This window comes from Cygnus olor, chromosome 2 (genome assembly GCF_009769625.2).
Source record: "Cygnus olor isolate bCygOlo1 chromosome 2, bCygOlo1.pri.v2, whole genome shotgun sequence".
Classification (NCBI taxonomy): Eukaryota; Metazoa; Chordata; class Aves; order Anseriformes; family Anatidae; genus Cygnus; species Cygnus olor.
Genome location: NC_049170.1, coordinates 145,536,751 through 145,564,315, shown reverse-complemented (window position 1 = coordinate 145,564,315; position 27,565 = coordinate 145,536,751). Strand labels below are relative to the sequence as shown.

The 27,565-nt window shown below is 38.8% G+C and overlaps 1 protein-coding gene across 1 annotated transcript in view; it reads left to right on the top strand.

Moving 5' to 3' along the window:
- Positions 1-27,565, top strand: part of TRPS1 (transcriptional repressor GATA binding 1) — a 213,895-nt gene that overhangs the window by 62,520 nt on the left and 123,810 nt on the right. Inside the window, 1 exon segment of the mRNA XM_040546917.1 lies at positions 429-1,032. Within this exon segment, the coding sequence (XP_040402851.1) occupies positions 429-1,032 (604 nt within the window).

Sequence of the window (27,565 nt, the reverse complement as noted above, 5' to 3'; positions counted from 1 at the left end):
TATGTGAATATTGTTTTTTGTTTGTTTGTTTTTTTATACAAAGAAAACATTCCTCTTCTAACTATTTGATTTTTGTTGGGGAAAAAAAAATATTACTTCAGTCAGTGTTTCTACCACAATGGAAAGTGGAGAGTGTACTGCAGCAAACAGGAAAGGAAACAAAACAAAATCCCAGTGAAAATTATATGAAGTTTAGAATAATGCAGTGGAGTATGAATGAACAATAGGAGGTCATTGCAAGGCGTGGGGGTGAAAAGCAGCAGGATTTTTCCCCTATTGTGTCAGACAACAAAGCAAACCTGCTTGCTTTATTGGAGGGACTCGTACTGTACGTTGAATTTATTTTCTTTCTTCTTGGTGGGTAAAGCCAGTGAGAGCGGGAGGGCTGAGGGGAGACTCGCATTAACGCACTTCTCGTTTCGTTCCAGGAGAGTACACAACTGCTACAAATGCCGTCAGTGCAGCTTCACAGCTGTTGACACTCAGTCACTACTAGAGCACTTCAACACTGTGCACTGTCAGGAGGTGGACGTCACTACAGCCAATGGGGAGGACAGTCACAGCGTTTCGTCTATCAAGGAGGAGCCAAAAATTGACCTCAAGGTCTACAGTCTGATTAATCCAGACCCCAAAATGGGGGAGCCCATATCTGACAGCATAGTCAAGAGGGAAAAGATAGAAGATAAGGAAGTGCTTAAGGAGAAGGGTTGGACTGACAGTCCCGCTGATGATCTTCGTAACGTGACCTGGAGAGGAACAGACATTCTGAGGGGGAGCCCGTCCTACACACAGACCAGTTTAGGCTTGTTGACCCCCGTGTCCGTTGGCCAAGAGCAGCCAAAGCCTTTAAGGGATAGTCCGAACGTAGAAGCTGCCCATCTCGCGCGGCCCATTTACGGCTTGGCGGTGGAGAGCAAGGGCTTCCTGCAGGGCGTGCCAGCCGGAGCGGCGGAGAAGGCCGGGCAGCTCACCCAGCCCTACCCTGGATCCGGGGACGGCAAGGCAAAGGATGAATCCCAGTCCTTGTTACGGGTAGGAAGCTCTCACTCTCTCTCTTTTCTTTTTTTTTTTCCTGATTACATGTATGCTATGTTTAATTAGGCATGTGAAAGATTTCTTCGTTTCCAGAGTGAATGCATGGGAAAACAAAAATAAAAATCAGGGGAAGACTGAAAGATTCAAACTTGTAGACCGAAACTGGCAGGTAAATGTTCCAAAGTGTTTGCATAAAACAGTGTATATATTTGATGCAGTATTAGTAAGCAAGTGATTCTGCTTTTGCTATTTAGCTCTGATTGAATTTTGTTTAATCATTCCTGCTAATTGTGCAGGTTGATGATGCATTTGAAGAACGAGGGTTTAGAACCCCAGAAGGCTGCACATCTGTTACACTGAAACAACTAATCACCTCTTAAATTTTGAGGTGGTGTGACAGTTCACACTTAAGCAAGATTTCGCATTATTAAATATCTAAGAATATGAAACCTGAGTTAAATGTTAATAAAAAATAACCTCTTTTTTTTGTAAAACAGCATAATTACATATCAATTTTGACACTTGTCTGGTTGCCTTGGAAGCAAATAAAAGAGAGAAAAGGAAGGAGCTTGTGTGATAAAGAAGGGGAGAATATTCATCACACCAAATAATTCCTATTCTGTCTTTCTAAAAAAAAATATATTGGTAAAAAAAAAGTAGACATAAGGAACTTCCTAACTTCCCCTTCCAGCAAGGTATGCTTTTTCCACTGTTGGTAAATTTGAAGTTAGAAGAATTCTCAAATTCTGAGGAGCTGAACATGGAGACAAATAAGTGCCTTTCTCCTGGTGTCATCACTGAATTTTTTCAGGGGCTGCTCCCTATTTGAACTTTTAGGAACTTGCAGGTGAACTTCACGAGAATGGAAGTGGTGATCATCTCTTGTTCTGTATTGTCTTTTATAAGAACATTTATAACCATAACTTCCATTACTGTAAGAATGAACAACATGACAGAAGAAGACCAAAGGCAAGATAAATGTTTTATTCCATGGTCTGCTAAGATTATACAGGTGTATATCTGTCTCCATATACATAGATAAACCTTAAAAGCTCTTTTAAAATGAAGTCAGTAGTCTTAAAAATATTACAGTTATTCTAATTATAAAATAATGTGTCTGTCACTTAAAGTCTGCATGCAGTTTAGGGGGACCACAGTTTTTTGTGCCTTGCAGGTCGTGAATAGCTACTGATGTCAGATGTTAAGTGTATGAGAAGCAGTCACAGGATGACAGGTTCCCTGTTGGGCCTGGGTGTGTGTTCATTGTGAATGGCAGGTTTATATTTCTCCTCCATTTAGAAATATGTCTAAAAATATATACATATATCTGACTAGCAGTGGAATTCATGTTGTACATATGACACTAGTTACATATTGGCCAGAGGAACCATTTATATTTTGGGTTTATCAGAGTACAAATAATTTTCATTTATTTTTAATAATAATATCCAGAGTGGCCTGGTAATATGTGGAATCAGCTCTATAAACGTCTCAATCTGTTTGGTAACGAGAGCCTAAAATCTGAAATCATAAAATAAGACCATTATATTACAATTTTTAGGGAACAGTAAATGAAGAAGGGAAAACTGTACACTGGCTGCTTCTTATGCCATCCTTTAAAATAAGTTCAATCTTTATACAAAGATACTAGTATATTTGTTATTATTTTTTATCACTTTGGAAACGTTTTGATCACTTCTAGATTTTCAAAAAATATAAATTACCAATAATTTGCATGGTTTTCTGTAAAAAAAAAAAGTTTTTATTTTTGTGTGTTAGCAGGGTATATAAATTAACTTCTTGCATTTCAAAATTCTGTGAACAACCCAACTTTTCTTTGATATGGTTTGTAAAAGGATTTAATACTGGATTAGGTCTATACTGACTGGTGAAATCATGCTGACACCTTTCAAAGAAGAATTACTTTTGTATACAGTTTTATCTTCATTGCTTTTTGAACTCTGATGTGCTAACCTGGTAGTCTTTTTCCTTCACCTGTGTACCTGGTGGTCTTTTTGTCTTTTTTTTTTTTTTTCCTTCTCTCCTTACTTATAATCATTTAATTTTCACTTTTCTTTGGAAATTGGGCAAGTTGCCTTTGTCAGTTTGAATTATTTAAGGAATGAGTGGGGAAGTTAACTTTCTGCTTCTGAGGAACAGAGTCCCTAATGATATGTTTCATCACTATTAATGGATAGAGGAAAACAGTGAGAATTCAAGCTGCTTGAAGATAAGGGGGGATCTGGAGGACAGGAGATGGGGGAAGATGAAGGAGTGTGATTCTGTGAGTGATATTAATTCTTCCAGTGAGATGGATATTCCCTGTTCCCCTGGATCTGTGAAAAAGATCATAGAAACCTAACTGCTTTATTTTATTCTTGATTTAGTTTTCTATGGACAGAGTTATAGGATGAAGCACTGGGGCCACTAAGTAAGAAGAAAAAGTGCTGGTCAGCTTGACCAGTGGGAGCTTTGTGTTGGGTGTTAGGAATACCTGGAAGCTCACTCAGTCTGGACAGAGTTAGAAATTGTTCAGAAATAAACCTTCTCCATTTTGGGAAAAGTTAATTTTGGTAATCCTGAAAATAAAAAATCATACTGTTACCAATTCTCACATGATTATCCACTTTTGGGGAAATGTGTTTTTCTAACGTGAAATAGCTGGCAGAAATAGTTGATTGTACTCGAAAATCTGGGGCTTTGTAAAAACAACGGGTTAAATCAGTACATACTTGTGGTATCATATAATGAATTCTCATGCAAAATACTGTATCCCAGGACGACTGGTGACTAGGAAACAAAACCTATAATAAAATCACTGTAGACACCTTCATTTTGTGTTTTTTCAAAGATCGGCACAGAGGAAGCCAAAAATTTGGGATTACTCAGTGAATAAACACTGTGAGAAATGGACTGAAAAAAATCTAACACATCCCTTTGGTTGTGCTGGCTATCCAGTATTTATAGAGTGGTTCTGTTTATTAAGAATGATTTGTAATGATTCAACAGTAGCAGTAATACCATGTGCTTTTCATTTTTTAGTTCTCTCATGATGACTGGGGGAAGGGAGAGGGAAGATAATGTTTTTCACATTTTTTTTCATATAGATAGAGAGTTTAATGTTGTAAGGCTGTTTTCTAGATACTGAGTTTATGATTGAAGTTATTAGCAATTTAACAAAATATCAAAGGCAATACAGATCAACAGGGGAAAAGGTGAAAATCTACAGTTACCCCCATAGTTCTCTAATGATAATTGCAAACTTTTGGAATTAAGTGTTTTTCAGCTTTGGGTGTTCTGTAAGCTGTTTATGTGCTGCTTTCTCACATTCCTTCAACGCATGATGGTCGTGTTCCCTCCCCAGGCTCTGTGCTACAGTAGATTATTCATGGGAGTCATTAGGGTAGGATTTATTTTCTTTTTAGTGGTTTGTGACCTTTGAGGAGCTGGAGATAGTGCGGTGACGATAGCTTGAGCTCTGCATGTGTGCAAGCACACATATGCAGGGGACGCACCTTTTTCCCCAAGAGAGCTTCCAGGCTGTGTGTGTGTGTAACAGAATCTTTCTCAGGGGCTTGGTACACTTCTGTGAGTAGCTTTAATTTATTTTTCTTATTAAAATGTTTCCAGCAGCTGTACTTACAGCGAATATGTATGTTTTGCAAATGGGAATTACAAAAAATGTACCTCAGCATGGTACAATGTAGACATTATTTCTGCTCTTCCTTAGAGTAGCTGATTTTTTAGTTTAAAGATTTGTTGATACTGGAAAGTCTATTGAGATGCAAAAATGTTCCTTTTTTGGGTAGCACATTGGCAGCCAGCAGACTCCCGGGCCAGGCAGATTGTTTAATGCTTTGACAACGCTGATCTTGGAGAGCAGGAACTTTTTGCTAAACTGATTTTAAATGAAGTGGCCTGTTTTGTTACATGTGGACGCTGCCGTACAAAGTTTTCCACAAAACGGGGAATTGCAGCCTGTGCCTTCAGATCTATATACAGACCTAGTTAGCCCCCCTGAAGGTATTGGTAAATACTGCTTCCTTGCATCGTAGTGTAGCTGATGCAGATGCAGAATAGCAGTGTGCCCTGCAGGGCTGCGTATGCCTGGAAGCACAGGGAGATGCCTATGTATTATTAATTATAATTCATGCAATGGGTGGATTTGTGCACCATCAGAGGGAGAGAGAGAGAGAGATCATCAAATTATTGCAAAGGTACTGGTGGTGGTTGGCAAAGGGAGACGGCAGGCTGTAACATTAAATATCCAGCTGAAGTTACGGTAACATTTGCTATGAGCTTTTTATACAGGGGCAAAGAATAAAGGCAGCTCTGCTATTAAATTGAGATTATTCTGCACCATGATGATTAAACTCTTCATGGGAAATCACTATTTTTCAAGAAAGTTTCCATTTACTTTAAGGAGAGTTATTTTTCTTTTTGTCTGTGATATTTACACTCCTGATATTTCATGCAGTGTTCAGTTGAGAAGCTGCTACATGGCTTTAAATTCAGAGAGGAAAATATATTTGCCCTCCCCATTTTGCTTTCTTCTCTGTGGCCAATAGTGACTCATTCTAAAATAAGCACTACATATGCAAGTATCAGTAAGTTTATGTATGATTGATTCATTTAATATCAGTGTAGTAAATATCAGATGCAATCCTTAGTAGCAAAACACTCTTTCTCCTGTTGTAAAGCACTCTCCTGCTATGCAGAGCTGGATGCCAGATTCCTGCAAAGCAGTGGAAATGCCGAACTGGCCTTTGTGATTTCCAAAATACTTCTCCTGTGCGTATAAACATGAAATTCTTGGCCAGAATGGCAACATACCTTTGAGGCAAAAACTGCCTCTCAGGTGTTGGTAGTCTTGCTGCTGCCTTCACCCCAAAGTGTGCTCTTGGCAGTGCCACAGGGGTCATGTTTTAAGTGTGATTTTTCAGTGGTCACTACAGTGAAACGTATTGAAATTTTGGTGTGCTTTGCCATTGTGTCCCACATCCAGCCACCTTCTGATAGCAGCATCTCAATGGTATATCTACAGAATTAAATTTAACACATATAATTATATATCTTATATTTAAGTTGGGGGAGATCTTGGAGTCAGCAGCTCATCCTTCAGCCACGTTGGGGAGGAAAAAAAAAAGCAGCCCTTTAAAGAAGAAACATCTGAAATAGTTTCCCTGTAGCTGCATCTCATTTTTTTCCCATTTCCTCTGACTCTGTTAGAGATCTTTCAGGAAGTATTTATAGTCAAGGCCATTCATTGCCATACGGGTCCTCTAATTAGCTGAGGGGAACTCAGCAGGCACTGTGTCTTACTAACGCACACAGCTCTGTCAGGTCACAGAGCTGCCAAACGCGCTCTTTTTATTTTTTATTTTTTAGAAGCACCTGTTTCCACAAGTCTCTGCTCGGGGAGGTGGTGGGCTGCTTTTTAAATATAACTACATCCTGGAAAAGGGCAAGAATCATCCAGCAAGGAAAGTGAGAAAATAAAGATAGGATGCGAAGAGAAACGGTTTTGAGGCATCGGGTTTCCTGCGCAAAAACCGAGACGGGTGAAATCCCGCGCTGGGGAGCGGGCCACGAACGGAGCTAAAATAGCTCGCCGAAGGTTTGAAGCCGTTGAGAAACAAACATGTACTTGGCTGCTTTTAGCAACTACTGGAACCAAACCCACAAGAAATTGAATGTTTTGCATTACTCATCATGACAGAGTGATCAGATCAGACTAGAAAGTAACTTTTAGAAAAATGTTAACCTGCCCAATTCAAGGCATGTTTCTGGTTTTTGTGTGGGGTGTGTCTGTCATGTGGAGAGACAGCCCCACCTCGCGCGTGTTTACCCACCCGATGGTGCATAATTTTTTATTTATTTTTCTTTTCTTCTGCAAAATGTGGTTGGGAAGAGCTTTAAATGATAAAATCATTATTTGGGTGGGGCGCGGTAATAATGCGAAAGGGCAGCAGCTACGTCAAAATCCTTGCTGGAGAGGTGAATCAGTCGGGGAACAAAGGACTGCGAGGGCTGGGACAGGCCCCCAGGCCACTGCGTCAGCAGCAGCAGCCTTACTGAAGTTGCTGTGATCAATAACGATGATTCAAGCGGGGAGAACCGAGATAATTCTTGATTTAAAACAAGCTGCTTGGTTGGGATGGGAGAGATGAGAAGAAAAGGGTGCCCTCTCGTATTGAACTGACCAGCCAGAGCAGACCGTCAGTCAGTGCCAGGTGCAATTAACTCATTTACATACTACCCTTGTTAGGTGGGATGGGAGGACTTGTCTTTTGCCCTCTTGGGTCCGATATGTGGTACCTGGGTCATCAGGATGCCACTTTGCTCACATGCATGAAGCTGGCCTCGAGCATCCCCAGGCACTGGGGCAGCCACTTCTTGCTGTGGTGCAGCTGCAGTGACCGAACCCTGTGTATGGTGGGCACCTGCCTTCATCCCCCAGGAGCAGATATTTTTATTTTTTAATCAGTCCTCAAACACATTGCTGAATTTTATTTTTTTTTCCACTGTGGATGCGACTAGGTTGTACTTTTAAAAGAAGCAGCGTCATGGTGTGGAGCGCAGCTGTGGGCACTGAACGTGCACACGCTGGAGCAAATAACCCCGTGCAGCCTAAATAGTTCGGAGAGCTGACTATGGGAAACACCATTTAAGCCTGGAAGTAAGTAAACAGAGCGTCTGATGTGCCGAATGATTTCAATAATTAGCTGAGCTTTTCCAGAGTTTCAGGGGCAAAAATAGTTTCCAAAGTTTTGAAAAGTGCAACTATAACAATTAGACAGTTCTGCTCTTATTCTCTGTCGCTAACAGTACTTTGCATTAGATTATATACCTGAGGTGGAAACTCGAATTGTATTTAAAAAATGAGGATAAATTTTGCTAAACTGGATCCAATAGGAAACACACGCTCATGTCTGAGGGCAGAACTTGCTGCTAACTTGTAGATTTTCAATGGAAAATTAAATTTCATAGATGAATGCAGGTAAGGATTGTACATAATTATATTTTTGCCTGAAGTACTGTGGTGCTGAACAATGAAAATCTATGTGAAGATACCTTTAACATCGGGAAGTGCAGAGTGGCTTTCTGTGTTGAATTTCAGAAAACCCTGTACATGTACTTTGGTAATTAAAAGACACAATAAATATATTCTTTCAGAGAAGGAATATTACGATAGCAAATAAATGTTTAATTTATTGGACTAAGAAAGGATTGTTGTAATTATAATTGATTTGAAGGAATCCAGATGCTATCCACATCTGAACAAATTCAAAATGGCGAAGATTTAAAGACAGATTTGTGGATAAACAGTGCACACACATGTTCTGGGATTTTTCCATGGAGGTATCTAGGGGTTAATACACCCAATTAAAAATGGCAACCATGGAAAATAGTTCTGTTATATGAACAGATGTGCGCTGAAACAAATATACATGTGAGATATGCAAAAGGGTTTATGGAACTTCTTTTGTTACCTTAGCACTCCTCAGAGTCTGCATGTGGCCACCTTGCAAGTGGTCTTAATTTTAAGATCTCTAATGCAGCACAATTGATTTAGTGAACAATTTCCTGCCTAATAGAATTTATTTACTTATTGCACCAAGTTCTGTTTTTAAAATGAAGCTTTATAATGGCTAAATGGTTCTGTTGATGTTTTTCTAAGCATTTTTCTAAGTAGCATTATGTATATTTTACGAAATCTTATGATCTTTGTTGTAGCAATATAATAATATATGTATGCAATAGGAATCTGTAAATACACATATTCTGTACCATGCTACATTGTTTACTTGGAGTTCAGATAGAATATTATTTATGCAAAGACAAGAGAAGGAATAAGGATGATTTCTCTTTTTGCATTGTACTTTTCTGAAGCAAACGGCACAGTGGCAGCTCAGGCTGCACAATGCTTTGCACAAAGCAGGGAGCTTGCAAATCGACTTTGCAATTGTTTGATTCGTGTTTCCCTGTGCTGCCTGAGATTTGCAAATATAATTATTTTGTTATTATCATATATAATATGTAATTTTATATGTGATATTATATCATATTATTAAAGCCCATATGTTGCTTAAGTCTTGGACAGCATTTACAGCTGCAGCAAGTGTGCCTTTCCAGTGAAGAGGGAAGAACAGTTCCTGCTCAGATTGCTGATCAAGTGCTTGGGAGTTGCCACTTGTTGTGTTTGCTGTAATACAGCTGGTGAATCATATTTGTCCTAGTTAGATGGTTAATCCCCTCTCATTTCTTAGTTTATCTAGGCCTTATACTCCTGATTCTGTCTGTGAAATGGGAGTAAGGGCAGTTCCTTGCCTCAGAAGGTGAGAGTGAGGAGGTGCTTTAAAATCCATATTGTGCAGTGCTACGAAGAGCCCGATCCATAGGCATCCTGAGTCAATATTGCCAATTATCTTCTCTGGGCACGATGATGTAACTTATTGCAAAAACACTGGCAAAAGAGAAGAACTTAGGAAACATCATCATTTTAACTTTGTTAAATTTTCTCTTCTCCCCTTTAGCCTGATTAAAAAAAAAAAAAAAAAAAGAGAGAAAGCAGGAACTTTTTTAGAGTGAGGCATTTGTGTTTCTTCTTTGACTTTGACCTCATTTTGGTTTACATGCCTCTGATGTGTAGAGTGGCAAACTACACATTTTCACTTATGGGAAGAAGCCTTTAACGATGGCTTAAACTGCAGTCTTTAATCATGTCAGTTGCCTCCAGCACTTGCTGAGAGTAAAATTCCACCCTCTCCATTTTCAGATGGGTTGTACTATTGGCTGTTTCTCCTTGCAAGACCGTCTGTGATTTGAAAATTGTGTTTAAATAAAAAAAGCAAGAAAAAAAAGAGAAATAATCAGAACATTTGTCAAGGAATTTGTTATGAATGGGAATGAGGAGCAATGCAAACAACCTTGGAATGAGTTTTAATTCACATGTTATTCTGGGAGCCTGCAATTTCTGGTGAGAAAATGCCATATTTTAGGTCTATTTCCTCCAGTTTTTGGCATGGAGCAATGCCTGTTTTGTTCAGTCAGATGTTCAAATGGGAATTTTGAATGCTTAGAACTAATTTTAGTAGGTGGGGGGCAAATTTATTATGATGCTACAAATAGAGTTTGATCACAGCTGCTCATTACAATTATAAAAATCGGCTGTGAATCACTTAAACTATATTTACTGGTTGGGGAAAAAAAATAGAAGGAACTCATCTGTAGAAAGCTCTGTTTTGTTTCCCTTAAAGTTTTGACTATCATCGTGTATACAGCCAGTATTTTTGAGTTTCATTTGATCATGCTGCCAAAGCATTTTCTTGCCGCTCTGCCCCCATCCCCCGGCAGTGATACGGTGCTCAAATGACTCTCCCATTCTTTCATGAAGAAATTGTATCTTTTTGTGTTAGGGTGAATTTCTGAGCTTGTTCTGAAATTAGAGTAAATCACATACAGACCTCTTCAGACTTACTAAAAGAAATGTTAGGAACTTCACTGGAAGTTGGGCACTTCAAAGCTGTTGCTGCTCCAGTCTGTACATGACTAAAAGGCTGTGAGGCAGACACCGCAAGGTGAAAACTTTAAAATCAAAGCAAAACTTAATATACCGCTATTATCCCCTTTATAAAACGTATGGAGAATGATATCTTTACATATTTATGAGTTCTTTTTCTGATAGTAACTGCTTTAATGTTCATGGTGTTATGTTCTTGAGTTAGAAGATACTGACATACACTCCCTATTTCTTCAACATTTCGTGGCAGCTGCTCTCCCAGCCTAAAATGGACGTATCCCAGACCTGTGTAAAAGTTTGTATTGTGCAGAATACATTCAGTCAGCCTGTTTCTTGAGAAAAGCATTTTCTTCAGAATTCAGTTAATGGACTCAGCTATGGTGATCATTTTGGCATTCCTCCCTGCAGCTGATAAAGAAGACAAAAAGCTCTCCATTGGCAGTAGCACAGTACCTGTTAGTATATTACTGAAATTCTTTTATATTTGACTAAGTATGCTAGAAATGTATGTATTTCCTTTTGTTTAAAATTCTTACAAACCCAACCTTACGCAGGGTTTGAGGGGTGGGGAGAGTTAATGGAAATCTTGATTAAAATCTTGTTGGCTTCTGATTCTTGTAAACAGCTTGGCACCTACATATGCTTTTGTGCGTACATGTGTTTTACTAGTCTGTTTACTGGTTTAAAAATCAGAATGAAATTTAAGAAATGAGATTTATTTCAAAATTAAAAATGTCTCTCCACTGATCACAGAATCTTCTGCAGTTGTTTAGCCAAATGGTTTATAGCACTAGTATTAATCATTTTTAAAGCAAAGAGTATGTTCCAGCTTTACCGATTTTTCCATTACAGAAAATTATGTTCCGCTTAGCAGAAGTTTTAAATCTGGCTTGATTTTTCAACAGAACCTCTCATGCGTAAATGACTGTAAACTTAATCAGCACTTAATCAATTTGCCTTTGCCTCCTAATAGCCAACTAAACAGTTGGAGGGTAGAGGTCTTTACAGTAGGCATCCACAATGACTGTCAGAGCAGAATTGATGCAGGGAATTTTACAAAAATTAAGTGGGCAGTTGGTGTCTGCTGAATTTGGTGCCACAGTTTGGGCTGTCTCAGTAGGATATTGTTCTAAGGGACTCCTAACACCAGACTCAGCTTCAGTCAAGCCTCGTGACTGATTGCGTATGTCTCAGGAGGGTGAGATTCACCGGGCTTTAGTGCTCCAGGATTGCAAGGTGTAGAGTCTAGGATGAACTTTTTCTGAAATGTAAGCTTTCTGTGAGTGAATGACAGCCTGGCGAGAAGGCTTAATCATTGCTGTAGGTATTTGGAGGCTTTCTTAGTGATGCCTTTCTTAAGAAGTGAAGCAGAAGCCATTTTGGACACCAGTTTCCCACCCAGGTACTTCACAGTTGTGAGGAAAGAACATTTTTAAAAGCACTAAGCAGAGAGATATTTTATCTGTGAGAGTTCTGTAGGTCCTTGGCAAAGAAATTAAATTTTGCAAGGATTAGGAAGCCAGCAGGACCTCGATCCAGCTGTCTGCACTGAACCTACTACGTAGGTTTTCCAGGCCTCCTTTCCCAAAATATACATCATCTGCATCGCAAATGGAGGCTTCCTGATAGGGAGAGATTAAGCAAAATTTTCTAAAACACCTTTTCTCCTAGACATCTGCACTTTACCATGGTTGGAGACAGGGTGCTGGTCTGAATGGTCCTTGCTCAGACAAGTTCTCTCTTGAATGCCTACTAGCATGCACATAAAGGGCCACAGTGATCTGATATCCTTCCTACCAAAAATATTCTGATGGCCTTGATTTCTTTCATCAGCACCGCTACGTAAACCTCAGCGAGGGTAAGGAGACGTGTTGGAGCACAGCAGAAGAGCAATATGGATGAAACTACAAATTGTTAGTCTGTTAAACACAGATTATGTCTTTGGGTACAAATTCCATTAGCGACTGAATGAGTCTGGATGGGTAGTAGCTTGTGGAAGTATTTGTTATGACAAAACCAACTTTTCATTAATAGACAAAGTTATCCTGTTTTCCTCTGTAGTCTGGCCAACATCAAAATGTTTTAAACTAATTTCAGACTTGTAAAACACTGTCTATCAGATACAGACATATGGATTGAACTAGTAATTTGCTTGCCATCTGCTGATAAAGGAAGGAAAGCATCTAAGTAGAAAATGAAGATTTTTTTTTTCCCTTTGGAATGTCATATGGTGCCTTTAGTAGTTGTTTGTATTGACATTTTTATTGATTGTTATGTAAAGTGTTACATTGCATTGACCTGCATCTGTTTTCACTCTGATAATTATGATTTTTTTTTTTGGTTTAAAAAATGTCCATAATCATTTGAGCCTATAAATAATGTAGCTAGAAAATAACCCCCTTTGAATCGCAAAAAAGTTATTATTGTATGAAGCAGGAATAAGCATATTCTTTTGCTTACTCTTCTCAGTGAATGAAAACTACTAACAGAGTTAATTATAATTACGTTTTCTTTTAGTCAAAATTTCCCTTTTCCTCCTGAGAGATAGGATAGAAGACAGGAAAAACCATACATTCCCAACATAAAAACAAGCAAACAAACAAACCTGCCAAAACCTTTCTGCTTAGGGGAAAACAGATACATGAGCTTTCTGGGCTTTTCCCTCAGTAAAGTCTTCTGTAAAGTCTTCTTCCCTCACCAGCTCTGAGGGTTCATGCAGGCCAAGCGTTTGTTCCCCAGCTCTTTGCTGAAGCTTACCCGTGCTGGCAGCAGCTAAAATCACCACTTCCAGGGGGGATAACAGCGTGGTTGGCCTAGAGGGGCGAGAGGCAGGCTGCTTCTCTGTGCAAGTAATGATAAGTAGTCCATAACGAAAGATTGTTAGTTCTTTTAGTTGATGCTTCTAACATGCTTGTCCAGTTTCATGAAGCATTTAGACTTTCTGTGATTAAAAGTGACATACCAAGTACAAAATGCAGTAATTTATCAATAGGTATAGCGCTTTCTTAGGTAGTAAAATACATTCTCAATCAGTGCTCAAAAACATGGAGCTTTGTTTAGTTAAATAATCCATAGTAGATACTCATTTCAGTCCTAGTTCTCCAGTTTTTATTCATACTGACAAGTGTTACATTTTTCACCAATTTCAGCGATAGAGTTTGAACAGATAGTGCTAGAAATATTAATGAGCTCTGTTCTTAACCACGAGTTATGTCTTTGTAGAATTGCGACTGAATTGTTGATTTTCTTTTAAATAAGACGAGCACATTTTTCTCACTGCAGCAATTGGATTATTGATTTGTCAGAAGGGTAGGATGCAGTGAATATACCAAAGAATTTCTGCATGGGCTTGAAGTGAAAGTAATATGCAAAATCACTACTTGTCCGATGTATTGTTTCCCCTTTTGTCAATATCTGTTTTTCTGAAAATTGATGTTCCCTTCAAAAAATGAACCATGCACATACCTATTAACACATGGCTTCTAATTTCTGTGTGTGATTACCTATGGTTTTGTTTGAAAAAACTAAACAGTTACGTAAATAACAAGTTTTCCAAAATGTACAGTTAATTACCATTCTACTTTTGGAATTTACACTATGCAGGAAACTATTGCAACAGTAGCAGCATTTTAACAGATGGACATCTGTTGTAGATGTACTGATAGGAACTGATAACTGTGACAGCAAGAAGTCTGCGAAAGTCAGGTGTAAAATTCAGATAGTACTGTGGAAGTAAGAGCTCAGGTAAATGCAGTGCTCCTGTGATAGCTTATGGAAGATGTTAGCTACAGGTACTACTACTAGTTGTACTACTGCCATTGTTACTTGGTTTGCCATATGCTTCTCCTCTGCTTTTTATGGCTTAAGCTGCATCCCATATACTCGGTCTGTTTCTTTGCCATGTTCCAGCACAGTAAGTCTGGATCTACACTGCATCTGATGGTCCTGTTGTTTTTGTTTCGTTTTTATTTCACTGAAAACACCAGGACCCTATGTTTCGTATTGGTAAATGCTAATTTTTACTCCGTACACTGGGAAGTATAAGTCCAGATTATTTTTATTCTTTTAATTTTTTTTTTGAATAGGATGTTTCGTAGTAAATGGTATCTGACAATTCCCATGTTCATTATCCTTTGAAACATATATTGCAGTTGGTAAAAAATTAGGTATTTACATACGTTTGAGTATGTTAACTGCAGCAACTGAGTTGTTACCATTAAGAAAAAAATACTTCAAAATAATCAGGAGGATATCAGCTATTTAGTCTGACTTTGCCTACCAGAAGCAGGTAAACGTAACGTTGATGGGCATATTCACCTCAGGGTATTAAACAGCTGTTTACATGTTTGTAAGGTTAATACATAGCTTGGTAAGCTGCCTAGGAAGGAGATTAGTGTCTGATCAATAGGGTAGGAGCAGTCAAGATCCCTTGTCTTAGACAAGCTGTATGATTTGGGATGAATTCAAATTTCTTTGTGCTTCTGTTGATGCATATTTTTATTATACAGTAGCCTCTGAAGAACATTAAGATTTATGAATATTAGCAAATTGCTTTGGGAACATTGGATAAGAGCTAGTTCAGAAGGAAGAAGGTTTATAAATAAAAGCTAAAATGTATGTCTAATACACACTTACTTCTTGTCTGTCAGAGCTGTTCTTCCACAGACCAGTTTGGCTTACTGCAATATTATTGCATGTCTGTCATGAACAAATGGTTGTAAAACCATTTGTGTCAGGTCAAGATGGTGAGAGCTGCAGATAGACACAAGAACTGAGGCTGTGTAAACAACATGTTCCTATCACGGGATGAACACAGGTCCAGAGAAATGGCAGCGTCCTTCTCAAACACTGCCCGCATGCCATTCCTCCTCCTCCCCAGCACGAGAGAATGGACTGCAACTGTTTATTTTCAACACATGTTTGATATCTTTGTCTGTCTGTCTGTCTGTATATCAGCTGTGCCTTGTTAGGGACTTTGCTCATGAGCCCTGAGAATCTTGCTCAACCTTTCATCTCCCTGCCATGTAACTGTGGTTTGTTAGAAATAACTGAGAAAAAATGTAAACTTAGAAATGACTAAGAAGTCTATAGTCAGTGTCAAATGAGAGAGAGGGGATTGACTGAATCAAGGGTGTATGTAAAACATTAGTCTGTGCATTGTCAGATATATTTACAATATCTCTCTAGATGAAGAAAGAAATACTTCACAGTTGTATCTACCCTTTGAGAAATGTCATAAAGAATATTGCAGTTTGACCAGTTCCTGTCAGTGTTTAGGTTTCTCTTTGTCCTGTGCAAAGGCATGAGGCTGTGGTATTCCCAGATCTATGTATTCCCAGAATATATCCATATGTTGTAGAAAATACCCTTGGCTATATTTGTAGCATGTGCCATATTTATGTGAGCAAACTTGCATAGTTCAGTTAAGAGGCAGTAGAGACACTGGTGCAGCTGATGGAGACGTAGCAACAATGGGAATGACATTTGGGATGTTCGTACTTCTCCACCTTCAGCACTTATGTCCACTCCACAAGTTGTACGAGTGTCCCAACAGAAAATATACGTGTAACGTTTTTTGGATGGGCCTACCAGTACCTTCTCTGAATCATACTGTGCTGCTGCTACTGTTCTCCTCTGCTAAAGCAAGCATAAAGCTGGGGATCAGCCAAGTGTTCAAAGTACTAAGAGCATCCATAGTCAGGACAAAGTTTTCAAAGAGTATGGATCTTCCTTAGGATTTTTTAAAATGAAACCGTATTCATTGCTTTGCTGTTGTCAAAAGCTTTGCCACTGGTCTTGGTTTCTACTTCGAGCACAGTTGTGATTTTTTTTTTTTCCTTAGCTGGCAATAAGCTGTGAAGCATTTTGGCCTAACATTTCTTCTTCCTGAACACTTAAGTATAAACAATGGATGAAAATTATAGATATGTTTTATAAGTCTGTATCTTCTAAATGATAAATCATACACAAACATGGTGATCTGAACAACAGCACCTTGTCAGCCACTTGATACCATTATTTGTTGTAGGGATGCTAAGCTATGAAAATGTGCTGGAAAGATAAAAATTAAAGGGAAAGTTCGAACGTATCCCTTTTCCCCACTGCCAGGATTTTCTGGAGAACTCTACCATGACCAACATACCTATGTCATCCTCTTGCTAGTATGACCAGAACATACAACCTGTCTCACATCCTTTTCTAGGAGAAACTGTTGCAAGATTTGAGTTACCCTCCACTGATAACACTGGAAGCACAAATGGCTGAAATATACTGATGGTTGTTGTGCCAATGTAAAACAATGCAAAAAATAATGAAAATTTCATCCCATTTGTGTTGAATTATTAAATTAGATTGTTGAGGACAAATGTTTGGTTTAGCTTTGTAGGTGGCCTGAAAAAATGATCACCTTTTGATTTTTTTGTGTGTGTTTGTGAAATTTGTAATTTTTCTTTTTTAACCAATATTCATAGAATCATAAAACGGTTTGGGTTTGGGGGGATCTTAAAGATCCCCTTAAAAGGGACACTTCCCACTAGACCAGGCTGCACAAAGCCCCATCCAGCCTGTCCTTAAACACTTCCAGGGATGGGGCATCCACAACTTCTCTGGGCAACTTGTTCCGCTGCCTCACCACCCTCTGAGTGAAGAATTTCTTATATCTAACCTAAGCTTACCCTTTTTTTTTTTAAACCGTCATTTGATAACTTGAAGGGCTATATAGCATTCTGACTACAAAAGAGATAGAAAGGACACATTAAGAGAGTTTATGAAGTTGTTGGGAAAAAGACTATAATGATTGCAGCAGGAAAAAAAACCATATCACAGCTTCAAAACAGATGGAGTCCTCTAAGGAAGCTGTCTGAGCACGGCCAGGGAACTATAAATTGCTTTTAGAAGATACAGCTTTTACTGCAGATGGCAGTTTCCCAGTCAGAAGGTGAAAGCCAGAACAGGAATATGTGCATGCAGAGAACTGTACCGAATGTGCCTAACATCTTGTGTTTGACATACATAGAAATTTAAACTGGAATATGAATTCAAAAGGCTAACGCATGAGTTCAGAACATGAGTATGTCTGAGTGTTCAGAAATCTAGCAAGTTGCTTTCAGACATAGAAAATTTTAACAAAATACAAAGGCAGAACAAAACTGTGGCACTAAAGCTGAAACAAGGAATTACCTTTGAATGTCATTTTCAATCACTCTCATATTGAATTAGGGCAGAAGAGCCCTCTCTTTCTTTCCATGTGTCAAGCTGGTGTCATTCCAGAGTCACGAGGTCAAAAAGCAGTGATTTCCTTCTGAGCCTGTTGCTCTATTTTATTTTATTACCCTGTTTGACCTGGACCTGCTTTCATTGAAAGAAATGAGAGTTTTGGCTTTGACTGGGACTCCTGCTGTAGGAAATGATCCTCAGACCCTAGGAAACAAAACTCCCTGAAGTTACCCCATTTCAGGACTTTCAGGCTGGGACTCATCTCATGTAAGCAGTGTGCCTGAGTTAGGTGTGTAGGATTCTTGGGGTCAATGCAAATTTAAACAGTATGGTTGTGAAGTATAGAAAGTGAATTATCCAAAAAAAGGTGTCTGTACAGTCAGAGAACTGCACACTTTTTTGATATACGTAGTATTAGCTCCATTTCCAGCAGCTATGAAGGAAGCCTAGACGCATACACTACTACATAGCAATTACAGGAGGTGATAAAAGTAAAAGGTGTGCCTGCTTCTGCTTTCTTCAAATGGCAGCGTTATCTGCTTTCTCCAAATGGCAGTGATTGTACTGCAGGTATATCTGCAGTTTATGATTCCTCCGTCTCCAAAATGTAATTTGTCAGCTAATGGGAAATACCAATATAACTTTAATCAAGAAGGCAAGTGGGAAGTTCTGGCTAAAACTTAAAACGTTATCTCATGGAATAATTATGGTTTTAAGTTTTTCTTTTTTTAATATATGTTTAAATTTCTATGGTGGCATTTTTTTCAAAAGGGAATAATATAAGGCCATTGAAGATGAAAGCTGTGCTTTCACTACTAGTGTTTGTGTGTGGCAAAATGACAGTCATTCTCTGGAAGCGTATTTAAAGACATGTTAAGTTGATGGCTGTGTAAGATAAAACTAAAATCAGGGGAAATTACAGGATATTTTTGAAGCAGAAGAAGGGAGTAAGATAGAAAGGAAAAGTTAAGGAGGTTATTTGGATAAGATTGGGGGTAATTCGTTCAGTACAGAAAGAAGAGAAAGGAGTTTCCTCTTGCTTGGGTGAGCTGTTGGAAAGTCAGGAAAGCCCAACCTGTAAGAAAACCAGGACAGGTAAGGAAGGAAGGGCTCTGAAGAAAAAGCTTGTCTCTGGGAGATCAAAGAATTACTTGCAAAAGTGGCCCAAGAAACAATACAGATATTTTGGCATCTCAAACAAGTTTTCAGTGCTTGGTTTCTTCATACCTCTCTCTCTTTCTGCTTCTTGAGTACCTGCCTAATCTGTGAAAACCATCTCCAAGTCCAGTAGATAATCTGCTCATATTCATTTTAAGTTACAGGAGGTCTTGAGTGATTATGAGTAATTTGCTACCTTCTATACATTAGTCAGCGGCTTAAATCCAGAAATGCAAACTCTGACCTAACTTTCATGGGTATTGTTGTTAAATATTCAGTGGTATTCATTTTTAAACAACTACAGCAACTGCGAAATCAAGAAATGAAGCACCTTACTCTGAAGTTTGGAAACCGAAAATCAGTTTAGCATGTACTATCTGATTATCTGTCATTGGTAGGAATGACTTTCCTGGGTCAGATACTCGGATGTATCTAGGGGGTTATATGAATAGAGCAGCCAAAAAAAGGCCATGGCGTAACATATTTCATGGGAGTAAAGTGTGCAGTGTTATCAATTGTTGCATACTTTTTCCCTTGCATGCATGTGAAAGTCATTCTGCTACACACAACGGCTGTGCAAATCATACATGCTTAGAACAGACAAGAAAGGAAGCATCTTGACTGGGCGTTGAACAAGGTATTTGAATTTTAAAGGGTCTTTCACTTACATTTACTTTATGCTCCCCCACCACTCTTAATAGGTTACAGGACGTATGTGGGCTTCCCTGCTCATATTCTTCCCATCTATTCTTTTTTCATGACCTCTTTTGGATGTCTTACACCTTGCAGTTACTGGGATATGAGACACATTTCTGGGAACTACATGCACGGTATGCTGTAATTCGGAGTTTTGAAACCAGGTTTAGTGGAATCTTACTAACTGCTCACGATTAAGCAAAGGGTGTGGATAACTGTTGAAAAAAGAATAGATTTCTTTAAAGAGGAAGAAAAAGAGCTCCACGACTGGATCCTTATGATTCAGTAACCTTTCTTATGTACCGTATCTGTCACAGAGTGGAGACAAGAATGGGCAAAAGTCTTGAGCTGGAGGCAGTGAGAATACAAGAATCTCTGTATCACCTAATAGGAACCTGAACTAGATGTCTACGTAAGAAAGCTAGTTTTCTTTGGATCCTTTTAGAGCTGGTGAAAAGAGAGAGGCACCTCCAGAATGCAAATTAAAGCAGAAGCTCAATTTCTCATTACCCTGACTGTGCAGGGCGCCCGTGGAGATTACTGTCTTAATTTAGGTCTGTAAATCAGGTGTGTGAGGTTGGGTGGTATTGATGACCCTTTTACTCTGTTAAATTTGAGGGAATTCTAGTGTGACGAATCCTACAGGCAAAATGCAGGTGAGTAAATTCATATATGCAAGTCCGTATTGTTCCAGATCATTTCACGCTCAGTTATACTGACACAAAGAGGTGTTTTTAAGTGAGGTAGTTCTACAAAATGCCAAAGCTTGCCTGAAGATGATCCAAGAAAAATGAGAAGCCAGCTCATAATGTCTGTTACAGACCCTTTTCTAAATCTTTTGTTGTAAATGCATAACACCTTTCTGCACTGCTTTCTGTTGAAAGATCTCCTAAGTTTATCCAGACCCCAAGCACCAGTCATTCAAAGGCAAATTAGAACAAGCAAAAACACCTGTTTTTGAGGTGATTACAAAGGAAGCATTTTGTGTTCGTTCAGCACCAAGCATTAGCAAACAGGCAGGGTTTTTGCAAGGGACAGTTGTGAAGGATATCGTGATGCGTGCTGCACATCGCTACGCATGCAGAGCTATGAAAAGAAAGTTGAGGCGTTATGTATTAGTTCATGGTCATAAGAAGTCCATAAAAGAAAAAAGAAAAAAATAATAAAATAAAAAAAGAAGCAGAACTCTCTTCATACTGAAAAGGACGTAGTCACACTGAAAGTTATCATCATTGCCAGTAAGACCCTGTAATGTTGAATTTTCCAGATATGCTTAGATGGTAGTTTTTTGATGTTTCAAAACTTATACTGTTGAATTGTGTGATCGGCTGCTTTTTACAGTTGATTTAAGCTCTTCGCCGCTGAAAAATCTGTAGTGCTTTCCCTTGCAATGTGTTCCTTTGCATTTCTCAACAGCGCTAACAGAAATGTTATTTCACACACAAAAAATAAAAATTAAAGGTTATACCTTACTTCTAAACTGTTGAAGGTAGTAATGTGGTAAAGTTGCTAATTATATTTAGGCAGCAAAGTGTGTCCTAAGCCCTTCAGACACACTAAGGATGAAAGGCTTGTCCTAATGGTATCTCTTCTTTTTTTCTTTAAAGGAGCTGATGTGTCTCTTGTTTATGGGTTTACGGACATTTTTATTGCAGCAGGGAATTTCTCCACCCCAATTTTACAGGGCAGCTGTAAATGCTCAGCAGCTGGGATTCTTGTAGCAATATGAAGAAAGTCTTTCTTAACGTTTCCATCTTTATAACAGCAGTTACAAAATGGTAACTTTGATTTCTTAAATAACACACCAATTTATGTTGTTTGTTGTGTTTTTGCTTGTTTGTTTGTTTTGTTTTAAATACGGTGAGTAATATTACTTATCTCAGTTACTTGTTATGTTTCTCTCTAAAGCTGACAGTGGAAAACCAGCAAACTGTGCAAGTTGCTTGTTGCCTCTGTATTGTGGTGTGAGGACAGATTAAGTGGAATAAAGTTACTCGAGCAACTAGATCAATTAGGTACATAGATGATGTCTATGCAATAAATAAACATACTGGTTTATAAAATAATGGGAATTTTAACAGTGTGATAAAATATTTGCAAAAAAAAAACAGTAACATAGGTCAAATTTAGTGCAACAGTATATCACAACGGGGGAAATAAAATTCACCTTCACATCCCTGCAGAGGGAAAAACAGGACTCTGCTGGGTCAAAAAGGTCTGGCTGCTGTGACCCTTCAGGAAGAAAAGTAGCCTGTGTGTAGTTTGCAAACAGGCTGCTGTGTGCATCTAAGTACAGATTTACTGTAAGACCTTTCAGTATTTAAGATTAACAGATTATCTAGTGGTTGGATTTTTCCTTCTCATCCTATTTTGTTAAGGAATATCTAAATGCCTTCCACTATTCACATGGGGCAGAAAGACTTTCAGATTAATGAGACCTCATTTTTGGACAAAGGGTGGCCAAAGAGCAGGTCTGGGGAACATCTGAGTTCCCTTTGGAATTCACTTCAGCTGCATCAGTTGAGTAATATGCTGTTATAAATGTCAAAACCACGTCTAACCAAGATATAAAGATACATTGACAGTAGAGGTTAGGTAGTATATTCTCAGTTTTTCAAATGCAGTGAACACAAGGCAATATGTACTCTAAACTCTTAATACCTTAATTTACAGTCAGACAAAACTAACAAGTTATTTAATATGGTTCTAACAACATCCTGCTATCTGAGCCTGGACAAGGTCTATCAGTACTTGTCTGTCATTTTATTCTGGTTGCTTATCTAATGGAGTTCACCTGTGACAGTGGCATATAAATCCAACACGGGATCCTCTCTGGAAGATATCTCCTGCAGCAACAACTGAGATCTGTCTGAGTTACAGCATCACCTGGTCATCTGTCAATGTAGCAGCAGAAACACTGAATAAAAGTTGGAAAAAACAGAGTCCTAGCTATGACTAACATATATTCACTGCTGAATAGTGAAGGTGATTTTTTATGTGTGTAACTATTTCAGTGTTTTGATAATTCAAGGACATTTTCGATTACGACTGATTAATTTTTTTCCCGTAGTAATTTTGTGGAATACTGGAAGTGTTATGCTACAAAGGAAATTTTTTATTTGTTTGTGTCCCTCCCAATTCCTCTCCAGCTAGCCCCCTGGTTTAGCGATTAGCACAGGAGCCTTTCACACAGTGTTTTGAGCTCAGTTCCCTGGCTGCAGTTCACTCAACCTTGACGTAAATCTCAAATAAGTACTTTGTGAGAGGTTAGCCTTTTGTGCAGGGTGTGTGAGAAATCCTGCCTGACCAGGTTTGTTACAGAAACCAGTGTCAAATTGCCTTGCCCCAAGTGTTTGAATATGAAAGAGGGGAATGGGGGTGGGGGGAATCATGCAAAGAGCACCCTCACTCTCCAAGAAGCTAATTGTTTAGGGGGAAAAAAAAAAATAAAAAAAAAATCAGTGTTTGGACTCACGGTGTATTAGTGATGATCTGAGGATGTCTGGAGCTGTCAAGGAAGCTTGTGATGATTTACAGTGCGCAGGTACAGGAGAGCATGTCAGTCACCGAATCCACGTTCTGTGTGCTGCTTGTCGAGGCTGGTTGCTTTTAATTTAATCTATTTGATCATGCTATTTGCCTTAGGTGATCAACAACCTTTCATGTAAATCCTAGCCAATCTTACAAAACTAATGGAGAAGGGAAAAAAAAACAACAAGAAACAAAACACACCAAAACACCAGAGCTGTAGTCATGCCTTCACTGTTGATGTCAGCAGTGTCATATGGAGGCAGATGCAGATAAGGTATGCAACCCTCTCATTTTATAAGGAACATCTCCTCCCTGCTTTATGTTTTGTTTTATTCTTTAATTTTTCTTTTCTTTTTTTTTTTTTCTTTAAAAGAAAGTTACATCCTTTGGAAATGGAAACAGTGCATTACCATATATTACCTCAGGGCCTTGTACATGCAAAGTCTGTTGAAATCACTTTTCCATTCTTCCACATTGTGTAAAAGTGGATTGCTCCCAAATAGATTTAAAATTCAACATCTGTACTCTTCTGTTTCTGTTAGCAACCTTCACATTAATTGCAATTATGCATTAGTAGAGGTCTTTTGTGTTAACTCTTTCATGCACGGGAAGTAGATTGACAGAGGTTTGCATAAAAAATGGGTCTGAGGCTGGGGGCTGTCACAATACATTTGGACAAGTCACCCAGTTTGTCGGAGGGTTACAGTAAATGGCAGCAATTATGCTTAAAGGTAATGGGGTCTTTGGCTTAACAAAACCAAGAAGTGATGCAAAACCTGTAGAAAGGGACAAAAAGCAGCCTTTCCTGGTAAGCAGCCAGGGCAAATGCAGTTCTTCAGCAGTGAAACATTGCGCAGAGGCTTGCAGTCTCACACAAGCTGTGATTTATTTAATGGGCCCACAGACTTCAGAGAGGCTGGCGTGGAGGTCTTTGAGTGACAGAAGGGGACAGGAAGGGGAAAAAGGTTGGAAGGAAGAGGAGGAGTCCTCTATTTTTGCCAGGTTTTATGATCAGTTGGAATAGACTGATAATAAACACAGACTTTAAAGACCGTTATTTTCTTACTGCTGATTACCTGCAGGAGCCTTGACAGAGAGGTGCAATCCGAATTTGAGCCAGTCAGTACAAAACAAAAAACAGAACGTGATCTGTCAGTTGTCGTACGCTCTTAAAGAACCCCGTGTTAGTTGGTGTTGTTCTGCAAGGATTGACATTATGCATGTTTTTATCTTTTTTTTTTTTTTTCCTGTGCATTGGTTATACATTAAAAAATAAAGTGCTTATCATGGTAAATTCCAGTAAAAATTTTAGTTACAATGCTTCACGGCCACTTTGCATTTTGTTAAACAACTTCTAAGCGTAAGATAATCTTGAAATCTAATGTGTTGCTTCAGGCTTTTGAGATATAATTTCTCATAATGGTTATCAGTATCATCATAAAAAAAAAAAATCCTTACACTCAGGGAGCATTTAAGCGTTACGATTTGGCAGTCAAAATCAGAAAATGACAAAGTGAAAATTTTCCTGCTTCCCTCCAGGCTGCCTGCTCAGTAATTTGGTGGTCCTCAACAGCCTGGCCTTTCTAACATGGGCAATATTTCTGGACATGAAATACAGTTGCAGAATTGCATTATCAGCCCACAAGGAATATAGTAGTCTTGGTCATATTTGCTCTCAATTCCTCATGGGTCTAGGCTAGCTGCAGCATCTAACACAGGTTTTCTCACCTGTATAATTTATTAGGTTGGACCCCAGTTCTGCTTACACATATTATGGAAATAGCCCCACAGAACTATAACCAGCCATGAGGGTCTTGGTGCAGGGTCAGTGCCCTACTTGCAGGAGGGCTGGGAAGCCAGATAATACATGTTTTTAAATCTCCTTCCTTTTGATGCAAGACTTTTGTCTTTAAACTGTTGGTTAATTGCCACTCCATTATCTGACACTGGTATATTTGTTTTTTATTTAGGTCTTTCAAGTCGGCCTTTATTATATATTAGATTTACTTCCCTTTTGAAAACTCATTTGTTTCCATTATTATGTTTTTGTGTAGGGAGCTTTCATTGTTGCTTGTATTTTTTTTCCCCAATTGCCTATTTTTCACTTCCCTGTCTTTTAAAAAAACTGCCTAATTAATTCTTAATACAGCAAAAATGCATTAACACCTAAAACCCACTGCATTTTTTTTTCCTTTTTCCTTCATTTGCACCGTATCATGTACTCACAGCCCCCACGGTGTTATGTACCACCCCAAATAAGAGGACGCTGTTCTTGGAATAATAGCTTAAATTTTAATTAAATCTATATTTGTTTTGAGAAAAAAATAAATTGACATTGCCTATTTGTTTGCAATAGGCCAAATAATTGAAAGCTTTTTCCAGACCACAACAGTAAAGCTGCAGATGAAAATTGTCTTATTTACTCACTGATGGGATAATTAATGTAGTATTTCATGTCCAACCTGACTGCCTTTCCAAAGCTAAGAGCATTTTTTCCTGAATGCAAGCTGCCAGTGTGGACAGAAGTGTGTGCTTTGGAAATCTGCTTGGAATGAGCTGTTAATCCCCAAGGAGCTGGGGCTGTTAGTGCTGTTATCTGTGCAGCTCAGGAGAGAGCTTTGTTGAGCACTCGGAAAGGGCTTCCTGGGTAGATCTTCTGGTCCTGTTCTTTCCTGGTCTTCAACAAATCACAATCAAACGCATCGACATCGATACTCCTCTCACAGGTGAATGTTCTGAATCATTTTCAGATCAGGCTTTGCAGCAGAATGAAACCTACCAACTGTTCATGAATTTTTCACAGCAATTCCAGATTTTTCAGATTTTTCCCAACTATGCTGAAATAAGGCACTTTTTGCACTTCCTTTTGCAGTCTTGAGACGAAGCTGCTGCATGAATCCAGAGATACAATTCCTATAAAAACACCTGCAATAAGCATGAATTTAAAATGGTATGAAATGTATACAGTAAGGCATGCTAATTTACAAGATTTTCTGCTTTATTTTAAAAAAAGGAGGGGAATAAGGCAAGTGAACACTAAAGTGTGACTTAAACTTATTCATCACCTTTGTAATTAAACCTTTTCTGTTACCACGCTGAGATTTCATAGCTGTTAACAAGCCAGCCGTGACTGTTGAACTTCAATACATCAACAGTCCAAACAGGATAGGGAAGAGCTATTAATTAACCCTGTTGACTAGTGTGGCCAGAGTTTAGCTATTGACAGCTTGTACCTCAGGATGTTGCTGCCGGTAGTTTTCAGCAGGGGTCAGACTCTTTGGGATTCACACGAGAATTGTCACAGGGAGGAGAAAGATGGTTGGAGTCAAAGGCTGGGATTTGCCACCAGGACCCACGGTGGCTTTGCTGCACGTTAGATGGGAATTCCTTTGACGTAAGGCACAGCTCAATTGAGGGTTCCAGTGAGTCTAAAATTAGAAAAGTGGTTTATTTGAGTGCTGTCTAATGTTAGCACAGAATTTTTAGGCCATTTTCTTTAACGCTGATATTTATATGTCCCAACCAAGGGTTTGTTCCCCTCTGAACTGGGTTATAAAGCAATGCCACAGACCATGGAATTGATCATGGCATGAAGACATTTAAAACCTCAGTCCAGCCTTGTTCAGCATTTATAATCTTTTCTATTCTGAGCCCAAGGAACAGCACAACACACAACGCAGTGCCTGAAGATAAGTAGTGCGATATTGTAAACATCCTGTAGATGTGAAGCTGCAACTGTGCAAAGTCATTAGGTTGGTCACTTGGTGATATCATCATGTCAGGGCTGGTGGTGAGCTTTGCTGAGTACACTGGAGACGAGTTTCTCTCATGTTCCATTGTGGATTATGCAATCTGCAAAAGAAATGCTCTCTTGTCCTCTTATGATTATGTTAGCCAAGTCTTCTGGGTAGGTTTTTCCTAGGAATAGGAGGGGTTATTTTTGTCTTTTTTTTTTTTTTTTTTTTTTTCCCTGTACTGATGCTGAAATAAGCTGCAGGGACAGGAGATGGTTTATTTTCACTATTCTGTGTGCAGGGTGTGACAGGATCTGAACTGACTAGGGCTTTTTGGTGGATCTTCCAATATTCTTCTGCTTTTGGGAAGCACCCTGAAATCACCAAGGCTTTTGGACTCAAACATTTCACCTCAGCCATCCATTCTTTTCTTTAAAACAAACCATCCAACCACCAAACTAAACAGGGGAGACAGCTCCAGCAGATTCTCTGTTACAGCAGACCCACTACATTCATGAATAGCTCTAGCTATTAATTCTTGCTACTGAAAATATGAGTTGTACAAGTACAAGACCAGCTGTCTATAGGAAATTCATTTGAATGATATTGGGAGAAGTGGAATTGGTCAGCAAGGGCAGGAAAGCGTGCTGCTCTTCAGAATGACTGTGCTGGG